The sequence below is a fragment of the Etheostoma spectabile genome, chromosome 17, assembly GCF_008692095.1.
Source record: "Etheostoma spectabile isolate EspeVRDwgs_2016 chromosome 17, UIUC_Espe_1.0, whole genome shotgun sequence".
NCBI lineage: Eukaryota > Metazoa > Chordata > Actinopteri > Perciformes > Percidae > Etheostoma > Etheostoma spectabile.
Window position 1 is genome coordinate 14,511,496 of NC_045749.1, and position 13,093 is coordinate 14,524,588.

General features: G+C 38.0%; 1 protein-coding gene across 4 annotated transcripts in view; it reads left to right on the plus strand.

Annotated features, from left to right (window-relative positions):
* prim2 (DNA primase subunit 2) overlaps window positions 1-13,093 on the plus strand; it is a 31,888-nt gene that overhangs the window by 10,776 nt on the left and 8,019 nt on the right. For 3 of the 4 annotated variants that reach the window (XM_032541470.1, XM_032541469.1, XM_032541467.1), the window contains exons 9-14: window positions 773-845; window positions 1,137-1,322; window positions 9,256-9,382; window positions 9,639-9,721; window positions 10,955-11,023; window positions 12,846-13,093. The exon at window positions 12,846-13,093 is cut by the window's right edge and continues 828 nt beyond it. In XM_032541470.1, the coding sequence (XP_032397361.1) occupies window positions 773-845; window positions 1,137-1,322; window positions 9,256-9,382; window positions 9,639-9,721; window positions 10,955-11,023; window positions 12,846-13,073 (766 nt within the window). In that variant the 3' untranslated portion in view covers window positions 13,074-13,093. The remainder of the gene's footprint in view (window positions 1-772; window positions 846-1,136; window positions 1,323-9,255; window positions 9,383-9,638; window positions 9,722-10,954; window positions 11,024-12,845) is intronic. The other variant, XM_032541468.1, reaches the window with a different exon arrangement.

The window sequence follows — 13,093 nt, forward strand, 5'->3', positions numbered from 1 at the left end:
CCTATCATGATTTGTTGAAGGGTTAGGCCTCACCCAAAATGCAATTCTGCTGCTTTACCTTTTTACTTTGCTAAAACTGTATCTTCTTTTACCACGCCTCCATTGGAATATTTTAAATTTTACACATCTGTAAAATAAAAAAGCACCTACTTTGTCCATAAAGTTATCATATTTGATGAACCAATAGAACTGCCGCTAACTCAACTTTGACAATTAATTTCAATCAGCAACAGTACAGAGGTTTGCATTAAATAGTGGCTCAATAGCAGCAGCAGCAGCAGCATTCATTGCAGCTTTAATAGCAAAGGAGAGCAGCTTAGAACCCAATGAGGGTGTTTATCTTACTTTAAATAAAAGCAATAACATGAATATAGGGGTGTAAGAAGTCATGTTGCATGATATTTGATGGGGATTAGTGGGCAGGTTGTTGAGATTAGTGGGCAGGCCACTAATCTCTATGGTAGTGGGAACAATGTGAGACAAAGCACTGCCATACAGGACTCAATGGTTTGCCAAAGTTGTTGACTTAAAATCTACTGATAACAGCTTAGAAGTTAACTTTTTTATGGCGTGGGGTTATAGTGTTTTATATTAGTTTTAAATTATGGTTTCTGGTCTTTAATGTCCAGTCTTTAGTGGCAGGTCTTATTTTTTTTTTTTCAAAAAGGCAAATATTATCAGATTTCATGGCTGCCCTGATTTGCTTCTAAATTGTATTAACAATGCTTATGTGTCTCAGTCCTGATATATTTTAAAATATTTTCTATTTTAGTCATGCCTATGTGGGACAGGATTACAGCATCCAGAAGAATGTTGGAAAAATCTCCCTGGAACAAATTGATTCAGTAAGTTGCATTGACCATCTACTCTTCAATTCTCTTCAAGTCCAAGGTGCCATTTTTTTCCTGGAAATAGCTGGTGTAAAAGAGGAGAAATGAGGATTGTATATTTATAACTGATGGCCCAGAGCTCTTTTAATCAATCAGGTCACATTTATATAACATGTGCCCCATAGAAAAGGAAGATATTAAATAAAATTTTAAGAAGAACAATCAAGCAAAAATAAAAAGGGTCATTTACAGGTAAAGTATAGTAGATCTGCATATTGGCTCATTAATTGTTGTGTGTGTCGCCAGCTTTCAGGGAAATCATTCCCTCTCTGCATGAGGCAGCTCCACCAGTCCCTCAGAGAGAACCACCATCTCCGCCATGGTGGTCGCATGCAGTACGGCCTGTTCCTCAAAGGCATCGGCCTCTCTCTGGAGCAAGCACTGCAATTCTGGAGGTCAGAGTTCATAAGAGGCAAAGTGGATGCAGACAAGGTAATGTTGACATGAATTCTATAATATATATTTTTAAACCTTTTTTTTTTTTTTTTAAAGTTACCTTTGTTGTAAATCCACACTCAATTTTCTGAGTTTTTCATCTGTTGATGTGGGCTGCCCTCTCACCCAAATGCCACTGCAATTTTTAGTAAGAGGTGTTTATGGGACATATTTTTATATTAATCCAAAATTACTTTAGTGGAATATTGGCTCAGAATTACAGTGACAAGTGCAACAGCGCGAGGAAGTTCTGTGATATTGTACCAAATAAACCTTTAGGAAATAGTTTGTTGTAAAAGGTCCTTTTGGTTTTAAAGGATTTTCCAAGTATTGTACAACCTGATACAATGCCCAGAGAGGCTTTTTTTGTTAATTGTTTAAATGTTTATCCTTGAGCGCCAGATTCAACATAGAACGCCAGTCTTGATGTCTGAATGCCTTTCCAGAGTGCTATTCAACACTTAGATGGGTGTTGCTGTTTCATTGGTCAGGAAGTGACCCCATCAACGCTGTATTGATATAAATAAAGTTAACTGTGTTGGGGCAAATGAAGACTTAAGTGATTGTGGTTTCAGATATTTTGTCTCTCAGTTAGAGCCCAGCTGATAATAGGCATTTTCCAAACTATTGGAATCGGCATTTATAATGTCCGATGAATAAATATTTAAAAATTTAAAATGGACAAAACACCCTTCAACCATGTTAAGAGTGTTGGTCCACCAGAGGGCTCTTTACACCGTCCCTGTCGAAGACACTCGTGTTTAACCCTTTTAGGTTTCATATAATTAATAATAATATATTTTGATGTTCCTCTGTTCTGTTGTGACAATAAAACATTTTTAATTTTTAAACTGCATTATCATATTACTACAAATAACTAATGTTAAGGAAATCTGTTTTTGTTACACGTTTCTGGATTAAAAAAAAAATTATATACTGAAAATTGGCCGATATATCAGAATATTGGATTTTTAAATCACCAAATGTTTGTATCGATATCGGCCTTAAAAATCCTTTGTCGGGCTGTACTCTCAATAGAAGATGGAGACACAGGAAAGACATTAAAACGAGTTCTTCATGAACTGAACCACTACTCTGTGAGAGGATCCGCCACATGATGGAACCGTTTAGACAAAACAGACAGACTTTCATGCTGTGTGTTCTTGTTGTAATGCTTGAAATATTAATGTATTTAAACTGAGCCTGGACTAGTTCTGACATGATGTTAACATTCCACGGCATCGGATTGCTGCAGAAACGTTAGTGTGTCTGACTTATGCAATAAGAAATTGCCTCAACATTTCTAAGGTTAGCTGTCCAAACCATATACTCAAGCTAAGCTGTCAAGAAAAGAACTGCCTGTAAATAGATAACTGCTCGGATTGTATCGATTGGCTTTTACAGATAGGACAGTACAGCATACACTAAATATTGTTGGAACATCCCTGTATGCCTTGCCTCAAGGCTGGCCTTTCTAAATGAGATATGGAGAATTAAAACTTATCTTTGGTTTTTGAGTTGTTTTTATGCTCGGCCCTCAGTGCAGCCACTTAAGAATTCCTTGTCAAGATGATATCATGTCTCTTACGAGATGCACTCTAAAGTCAATTCAAGTGAGTTCACTTTATTCTCTGCCATCGTCTATGACAAGAAAAACTAAATTCAAATATAAAAAAAATTAAAGTTACAATTTATGGATTTTGATTCAAACTTAAACAATTAGTCAACAGAAGATTCCTTTGAAACCATTTTGATAATCTATTAAGCATTGAGTTAATTTTTACAGTTTTCTTAAACCAAATGATTAATCAATTGTTAGGTCAATCAATAAGGAAAATTTATAGTTACAGCTCTAATTTTAGAAGTTCATGTACTGAATGTACTTGAAACATAAACCAAATTTCTAGGCAAATTACACAATATTTAAACCATATTCAGGTACATAATCATGAAAACATATTCTAAGATGTTCTCCACTTGTTTCTTTGTTATTATTATTATTATTATTATTATTATTACTATTACTGAATTTAAATATACATGTATACAAATACTGCTCCAGCTTGGACCAGCATGGTCTGACTGCACTGACACAATGAGAGACTTTTCAGCCAGGAAGCTGTTTTTATAATTGTATTATAATATTTTGTAACTTAACAGATACTGTCCATCTGACTGTCCATCTGACCACAATTGATAATTACCACTTAATCTCACACATAAATGTGTTTCTGTTTTTGGGTGCTCATCAAAAGATTCAGTAGTGGACTGTGTTTGGTGATGTTGGGTGAGGGTGTGTAGGAATGGGTAATGGGTGTATTGTTAGTGGGGGAGTGAAATTTGATGTGTGTGTGGTGTGTGGTGTAGTGTTGTGTGTGTGGTGTGGTGGTGTAATGTTTGTGTGGTTGGTGTGTGTGGTGTGTGATGTGTGTGTGTGGTGGGTTGTGTTGCGGGTAGATGCCGTACACATGCGCACGTTGAGATCCCCGAGGCATCTTGGGTCTTTCGATAATGACTTGTAGAAGTAGTAGATCACATGGCTGGCATGACATGTGTTGTATCAGCCAGACAAAGTGTCCTGGCATGTTGCGGGGACATTTTGAACCCCTGTTTCCTGGGGTCCGTTACAGAAGGTAGTGAACACTCTGAGTTTGTTCATCCTGAGATGAAGGAAACTCTCGGTTTTCTGTTTCCGAAAGGGAGGTTAATCAAACCTGAGAAAAAAGGGTACCTGCTGCCTGCTTGTTGATGCGGAGCATATTCGTAAAGCCACTGTAGCAAAGCGCCGTCAGAAGAATGTGACTCGCTTTTTTTAACGATTTTGTAGAGTTCCCTGGACACAAACCAGTAAGAGACATTAAAAATAAATTATTGTAAATCATAATTCTGTTATTGATGGTGCTGAATGGGATTAATAGTATAGTAGTTTGTGTAGGCCTACTACCATTCCAGTTTTCACCAGTAAATAGTTGCTGTATTAGCAATTTTCTCCCACACCAATTCTCACTATTTTACAGCCAACCGCTGTGTTGCTTTTTTTTTAAAACTACATGTTCAACCTCTCTGAATGTGTGCATGAGTATATCCGCGAACCAGTTTGTTTGTGGTTGTTGCCGTGGTAAATTACAGTATCATGGCTCCATTCATTCTGCCTTGTCATTGTGGTGGTGCACGCGCTTAAGTCTGAGTTAACCTACTCCGAGTTGATTGAACCAACTCAAATCAGCTGGAATCAGGGTTAGACTCTGAGTCTGTTAAACCTCCTTCCTGAAACGGACCCCCGCTGGTGCCACAGTTTCAGTACAATGAGAAGTCACATCGAATAATTCGGACCAGACTTTGATGCACAAAGATACCCAGAGAGTCCTTGTTTTTCTTTTCTGCTGTTCAAAAGTCACATACATTGTTACTTGTAAGGTTTTTCATCATCTTTTGGGCAGCTTTGACACCTGTTGAAGCATGTTTTTGCCTCCAGTCTCAACCGCCCTGTCTCTGCTATTGGTTCTCAGTAAGAGCCTCATGGCAACTACAGTACATCGTATCTATTTCTAAAGGTGGCTTGGTTCCCATGAGAAAAGTGTGATGGGCTGTGCACAAAGCCCAGCTCTTGTTGCACAGCAGAGGCAGCAGAATGGTGCTGACCAGATCGCAGCTCTCACAATGATGTATGTGTCGAAGTCAGGGACTGCACTTTGTGGCATGCTGCACAAACCCCGCTCATTAGTATGCGACACGCACAGAGAAAAAAAGATGGGAGGCAGCAATGCCAAGAGGGAGGCCTGGAGGACGAGGCAATGTAATATTAGACTAGAAGGAGTGAAAAAATTTGATGAAATCAACTTGATCTATCCATTTTTATTGCCATAGAAGTTAGCTTATTTATTTAAAGGATGGTCTGTTTGAACCACATTTTAGTGTGTTGTATTGCCTTGGCCAGTTGGACTGCTTTCGAACTGCTTGTTTTACAGATGTTAACTTCAGATTAATTAATTTCCACTAACTGACATCATTTTTTCACATTATAGTTTTGATTTCCCAACAATGGAAGACTTTCATTAGATGACACTTTATATTAACTGATCATTAAGTTTGGTTACAAATGTACGTACAGTACATGTTATTTTTTTCAGCACATTTAAAAATAGCTGCCAGCTCCTTCGGCCACCCTGTCTTGACTCGATGCAAAAGAGACTATTTTGTGTTTTGAATTTGTGTGCTTTTTTCCTTTTTCAGAAATATTATAAAGATAAAAAATTTATATAAAAAATATTGCGTTTCTGACACTTCATAATTTATTGACGTCACGTTGACCTTGGCTTTGATGTCTTGCTTTTTTTGGGATCATATAAGACTTTTCCAGCTAGAAATCAGCAGTTCACATAGTTTAATTGAATTCAAATCTGGTGGTTCGCAACCAAGGGTCCGCCCCCCCACCTCCTCCGTGAGTCACAAATAAATCGTGACATAGGAAAGAAAAGACAACTGAAGTTTGGAAAGCTCTTTCTTTTTTTTTTGGCTTGTCTTTGCTTACGTTGAAATAATGGTTATTGTATCTTCTTTGGGCCTCAGACAGTTCATTAAATTGATAACCAAATCTTTCTTTAGGAAATACTCTTTGGTAAAAGGGGTAACAGCTAAGGACACCTGAAATGTGACAAGGAGCCGCAACTTTACACTGCTTTTTTTGTAATTAATATCCATTAACATATATTTTATAGCTATATGTCATATACTTAACAAGGACTTTTTAGGTAGCAATAGTGGAGCATTGTACTGAATACAAAATTACATTGTATGGGATTACTACATGTATTAACATATTTTTCATTTTTATAAAAATACTCTGCAGGGCAAAAGCATGAGAAGTAAAGATGGCCCTAATTTAATTTAATCCATAATTTAATAATTGGCTATCTCGAGTGTGCGACACTCTACAGCAGGTTCCTCCTAATACTCCATATTTCATTGAGGAAAATTATAAACGTACAAAACACAATGTTTTAACTAGATAGTAGGGACATTTTTTCATTAGGATTTGGGGAACTCCTGCTAAGCCTTTCATTTATCTTCCATAGTGAGCGGCTTAAAGAATAATGCTATTATTTGAACAATCTGACGTTCATGATCCCAAACCTTAAATAAACAGAATGTCCACCAATATGTTACGTTATCTGATATAAATGAATGAAAATAAAAAGTCTAAAAAAAATTCCACCTAGTTTTAATGCTCATGCCGAACATACAAGTTGTAGTGGCATTTGCTTTCAGTGAGAAATACACACTAAGACGAGGCGGATACATAGCTGATCACCGGTATATCGCTGAATGTGTAGGCTGACTAGAAACAGAAACTTCAGGACAGACAGAGAGCCCTGATGTTTTTTCTGTCTTTTTATAATTATGGGACAAAAAGTAAAACTTATTAAACAAAAAACTAAATTATTAAATAAAATTATATTTTTTACTATTGAAAAAGTTTTCAACGGTGTTAAGCTCTTTTACACTAAGAGGGTTTGCAGCAGGCTTGTCACACTGTTTTTTAGTTCTAATTTGTCTCCATTGGCTTTTAGTTTAAAATTCTGCTTGTGCATTGTGTGTAAATGACCTTTTCAAAAGCCTATCGACAGCTTCCTTTCTTACCTTGTGCACACTTGGAAGTGTTTTATAGTCCCGTACCTTTTTTTTTAACATTGTTTTTGGGTTCTGAAAAGCCAGTAGTGCAGATTAAAATGGGAAGTGTTTTAATGGTATTACATATACGAGGAATTGGAGCTGCAGGCACACCAGTCACTATGGACTGAGCCTAAGAAGCCATGCCAGGTTTACATACACATGCACGCACACACGTATGTAATCCCTTTGATTGTGTCCTATTTCTCTGTCTCCATCGCCGCAGGTTTTTTGTGAATGTGTCCTATAGCGTGTGTGTGTGTGTGTAGGGGGGGGGGGTCCATTGATGTAGCCCCAAGAGCCATAATATGCACTAGAAGAGCCGTGGCGCTGCTCTTTTTAATGCAGCTTTTGTGCTTGTGTTCAGACTTCTCAATTCTCAGTTTGGAGGTCAGCCGTGTTAAGAGTATATGCCGGATGATCTGAAGTGTGGGCTGAAGTGTAGGAACACAGTTGGTGATTAAAAGGAACACTGGAAATATATTCTATTCAGAGGAGTTGCATTTCATATGGGTAGCAAATAGGACTGGAAGCTGCTTTGTACAACTATCTGATGCCAAGGGGGATCTCAATACTGTTTTTAAGGACAAATCAAAAGTTTATGGAACATGGCAAGTCGAAAAATGCTCAGTTGGATCTGCTGTTTGTGGTTGAGCCTAGCATTTAAGAAATAGTTGACGTATAATCTGTTCTTGTAAAGTTATATCTTTACTCACCATCTCACCTAGAAGAAGTGAAAGTTTAATATCATATCATTTCTAAGTCTTACATCACTTGTTTTAGACCACCTAGGTTCATTTTTATGTCCTAATTATTTCACATAATACATATTAAACACACTTTAGTGCCAGTGGAGTTCCAAGATCCGTTTTAATAGAGTAGGGGGGTCTTAAATCAGGAAACAGCCTCCTGAATCCTTCGAAGCTCTACATAATTAATATTTGATTTATTCTACTTGAAGATTTTATGGATTTGTGAATTGCTGCTGCCGCTTGTCACATTAGCAAGCTCAAGGGTTTTATTGCAACATTAATGTGTTATGATGGGAGCAGTCATGATTGTGTTCTGCCACTGTCGAAGCACACTGCATGCATTTCAGCTGTTGGGTTTTTAGAGGCAAGGTTCCTGTAAATCATTGTTAATGGTGTCACATGAACTCTGTACATATAAAAGGAGTTCACTGTGAAGATTGTGTAGAATGATCCCGATCAAAAAAAAAAGAAAGTATGATGGGTTTTTAGTTCGGAATAAGGTGGACAGAAGATTTGCGGATTTCTGGCACTTCATAATTTATTGATACAGTCACTTGTGACCTTGGCTTTGATGTCTTGCTTTTTTTGGGATCATATAAAGACTTTTCCAGCTAGTAAATCAGCAGTTCACATAGTTTAATTGAATTCAAATCTGGTGGTTCGCAACCAAAGGGTCCGCCCCCCCACCTCCTCCGATGAGTCACAAAATAAATCGTGACATAGGAAAGAAAAGACAACTGAAGTTTTGAAAGCTCTTTCTATTTTTTTTTGCTTGTCTTTGCTTACGTTGAGAAATAATGGGTTATTGTATCTCTTTGGGCCTCAGACAGTTCATTAAATTGATAACCAGAAATCTTTCTTTTAGGAAATATCTCTTTGGTAAAAGGGGTAACAGCTTAAGGACACCTGAAATGTGACAAGGAGCCGCAACTTTACACTGCTTTTTTTGTAATTAATATCCATTATACATGTATTTTTATAGCTATAATGTCATATACTTTTAAACAAGGACTTTTTAGGTAGCAATAGTGGACGCATTGTACTGAATACAAAAGTACATTGTATTGGGAGTTACTACATGTATTATATACATATTTTTCATTTTGTATAAAAATACTCTGCAGGGCAAAAGCAATGAGAAGTAAAGATGGCCCATAATTTAATTTAATCCATAATTTAATAATTTGGCTATCTCGAGTGTGACGACACCTCTACAGCAGGTTCTCTCTAATAGCTCCATATTTCATTGAGGAAAAAACCCTGTCAAAACTGACATGATGTATGCAATGTCTCTCTTCACCCCAACCTTGTCCTTCTTACACTCTCATCTTCACTAATGCCTTCTCTCTCTCTCTCTCTCTCCTCTCCTCTCTCTTCTCTCTCTTCTCTCTCTCTCTCTCCTCCTCTCTCTCCTCTCTCTCTCTCTCTCTCTCCTCCTCATCTCTCTCTCTCTCTCTCTCTCTCTCTCTCTCTCCCCTCCCTCTCTCTCTCTCTCTCTCTCTCTCTAGTTTGACAAAGCATATGCCTACAGCATCCGCCACATGTTTGGCAAAGAAGGCAAACGAACAGACTACACCCCCTACAGTTGCATGAAGGTGATTTTATCAAACCCACCCAGCCAAGGCGACCATCATGGTGAGTTGATGGCTGTTGGAAGAAGCCATTACCCATGAGACGAGGCTCTCAACTGCCGTTATCAGCCTTTTTAGTTTTTAGTTTAATGTACTTTGCTTGGAAATGGTGACACAAATGTGGACATTACTATGACCAAAATCTCTGCATATATAGTTTTCACATGCTGAGTATTTCAGTCTCCTCCCATCAGGAAAACATGTAATGTGCAATGTTAATTATTAATTTATATATCCATTAAAAAAAATTATGTTTGTAGGATGTCCTTTCCGTCACAGTGAGCCAGAACTGCTGAAGCAGAAGCTTCAGTTCTACAAGGTGTCTCTCAGTGGGATCAGTCAGGTGGGTGCCGTCCTGTCTAAAGTAGACCTATCACACAGCCCTCTAGCAATCATTATCTGCCTCTAACTGGGGACATTTCTCTCATGATTTCATGGAACTCAGCAAATCTAAATTAGATTTTCTCAGTGGGTTGTCAAATCAATGTAGAATAAAACATTCATCCAGACAGCTGGCAAATGGTACCACTCACCAGGCCCTCAGTGGCAGAGAGCAGTTGGTCTGAGAAGTTGAGTCTTACTAATGTTTCATTTACAACATCTACATATAGAGGAAACGCAGGAATATACAGGACATTATATATCACCGGATAAGTGAAACTTTGACCTGCTGGTGTCAAAGTTGCCAGATGAAAAGGTCAGGATCACCAAAGGGATTAGGATTAATCTCTGAACGTCTCTACAGAAGGCATGTCGATCTTCGAAATCGAATAGCCAATTAAAAATATAGTCAAATTTTTTCGTGTAGCCCTAATTCCATTAAGCCAAAATAATTAAAACTGCATTATCTGGCAGAAACTAGCTAAGGTTAAGGTTGCCGGGGCAGATCTAATACCTGCCCCGCCTTTGAGCATGCTTGTAGCAATAGCACACTGGGGGCAGCTTTCGGGAATAGAGGGGAATAATGAAGGAGCCAGTACAGGCAGATTCCACTCTTAGCGAGTGTTGAAGACCTTGTATTTTTTTTTTAGGAGGTCAGTCACCCTGAGTATGCAGTCACGCTAACGCTGCAGTGCTTTTAGTAGAAGAATGTGAAAGCTCTTATGTGACCCAGCCAAAGACTGGGCTTCAAAATATCTGCTCACATCTTCTCTTTTCAACTTTGCAGAGCTTTAGAATACCAGAAAGTAAAAAAATTGGAGATCCCAGAATTGAGATGCAGCCTACCAGAAGGTGTAATCATTGCCAACGGTTATTCTACAAAGCGTTGACTCAGGGCATGAATATTAAAATTAGCTCAAATAAGCCTGTGTTCTGTTTTCATTGCATTTGCAAATATCTCCTTAAGGATGTATTCACTGCTGTCATTATGATTCATGAGGAATGTTTGTGTAGGTAGTTGACTGAAAGCCAATTAAAACAATTTTGAATATGGGGCTGCAACAACATAAAATGTTGACAATATCTTCTGTCAGTGTACTGTGTCAGTATCTAAGGTTTATCATTGTAAGAAAAGAGTCTCATTTGAACCTAACCTGCCATCTTCTCTTTTTCTATCCTTCTTTTTTTGTTGCAGATCCTGGAGCTGGTTAAAGGGATGCACTATCAGCTGGCGTGCCAGAAGTACTTTGAGCTGACACACAATGTAAGTGCAGATTTAATTTGAAGCGGGGAGTAACTGCCTGTGTCAGAGGCAGGGGTTTGGTCCTTGCATCGCATGGATGCAGGCTCAGGAGAAACCCAGAACTGTCCTCACTTCCATCATTAGCTGCCTGTCATAGCCACTTAATTTCTATTAGTTTATTATAGCATTTTCATCTATTTTGTCCCCTGTGGGTACTTGTTTAATTTAATCTTTTTTAGTTTGGATGCTTGAGTCATCATCCCTTTCAGTCACACTCAAGGTCCCGGTTTTAGAGAAAAGCAGAGATTGAAAAAGAAAAGAGATCTTACACTTAAAACATATTTTTGTGACATTCAGCTGAGTTTGACAGTTGTTGACACAGGTCTGCTTTTTTACATGGCATCACATGTTTACTGTATTAAGTGCACTGAAATACACTTATTTACTTTCTTGCTGAAAGTTGGATGAGAAGAATCGATTCAACCATATGTCTGTACAATAAGAATGAAGCTAGACGACGATTAGATTAGCATCCATCAATCAATCATTTATTTACATAGCACTTTACAGTAACCAGCAGGTATCCAAAGTGCTTCACATCAGAAACCAAGAGTAAAACAACATACCATACAATAAAAAGAATGAAACTAAGGAAACAGTAAAATCAGGTTACATAATAACAGGAGGAAATTGTCACACTGCTACTACGCATTAAAAGCCGTTCTAAACAAATAGGTTTTGAGTTTGGACCTAAAAAGAGCTACATCTGTAATAGTGCAAATATCAGGAGGTAACTTGTTTTAGAGTCTTGGGGCAGCAACTGCAAAACCCTGATCACCACACCATTTATACCTTTACCATAGGACTTCTAAAACCAGTTGGTTTGAAAACCGCAATAACCGGTGGTGCTCACACAGGGTTAAAATGTCAGACTAAAGACGGTTAACGGTTAAAAACAAAAAAAACACCTTTATTGCCAGTACCTCCTAAAGCTTTTTTAAATGTCAAACTTTTCCTTTAATTCCTTTTAGCCCTATTGTGGGGCATACACAATTTTAATCCTGGGCTACATAGCTTGCTTGTTGTTGACTTTGAATTTGCTTCACAAGACAATTTATGCACATTAAATTCACATTCTTATGGGGCTAGTAGGTGATAAAAGCAAATGTTGTGTTATGTATTTTGCGTATTGATCAACAACCCTTTCAGCCTCATGCATATACATTAAAATTAAAAAAATGTAAGCTGTAAAACACCCACATAGTACCCCTTAAATAACGTTGCAACATTTGTTAGAAAATTATTTTCTTCAATCTGTTCAACAGCAAAGTGAAATGTCTCTTTACCGATCTTCATATGGCACATGGAAGACGCTGAGACTGTTACAAAACTATAATTGGAATATAAGCCGTTTTGAAAACCTCAATCATAATTCCATAATTGCTTACAAATGATGGAAAAGGTCTCAGGAAGAGCATTTGAGAAAGAGCTAGAACTTCATCTGTTAATTGATTCATAGGTTTTAACTCCTCATGAGTGATTTTGACATTTTATTTTCTGAAAGGGCATTTCATCTTTTCACTGAATTAGCTCGCTAATTTAGCCACGAAAGCCTGCTGTCCTCATAATTGTTAATAAATTAGTCAATTGTTTGTAAATTAGCAAACCATTCCACATCCTCCCCAATGAAGCAGATGTTTCACGGCCATCTCATAAAAGGTGGCATAACATTGAATCAATCAATCAGTATGCTACCGACCTGCCAGTTCTGTGAAAGCTACCACTGCTGTTCTTATTTTCTCTCCTCCTCACTCTCCTGTGCTTTCTTTGTTTTGTTGGGCAGATTGAGGACGCCAGTTTCTCGCTCAATCACCCCAACCAGTACTTTATAGAGAGCCAGAAAGTTTTGGGCGGAAGCAAGGACATAAAGCGAGAGATGGATATTCCACAGAAGTCCCATGAAAACTCTGCCACCAGAGGAGCCAGCGCAGCTCCAGAGGCAGCAGCAGACGCCTCCCAGGAATTGGCCGAGATGAGTGAGGAACTGGACTCTTTCTTTCAAGATGCCTGAATTTTTAATTATTTTTTTTT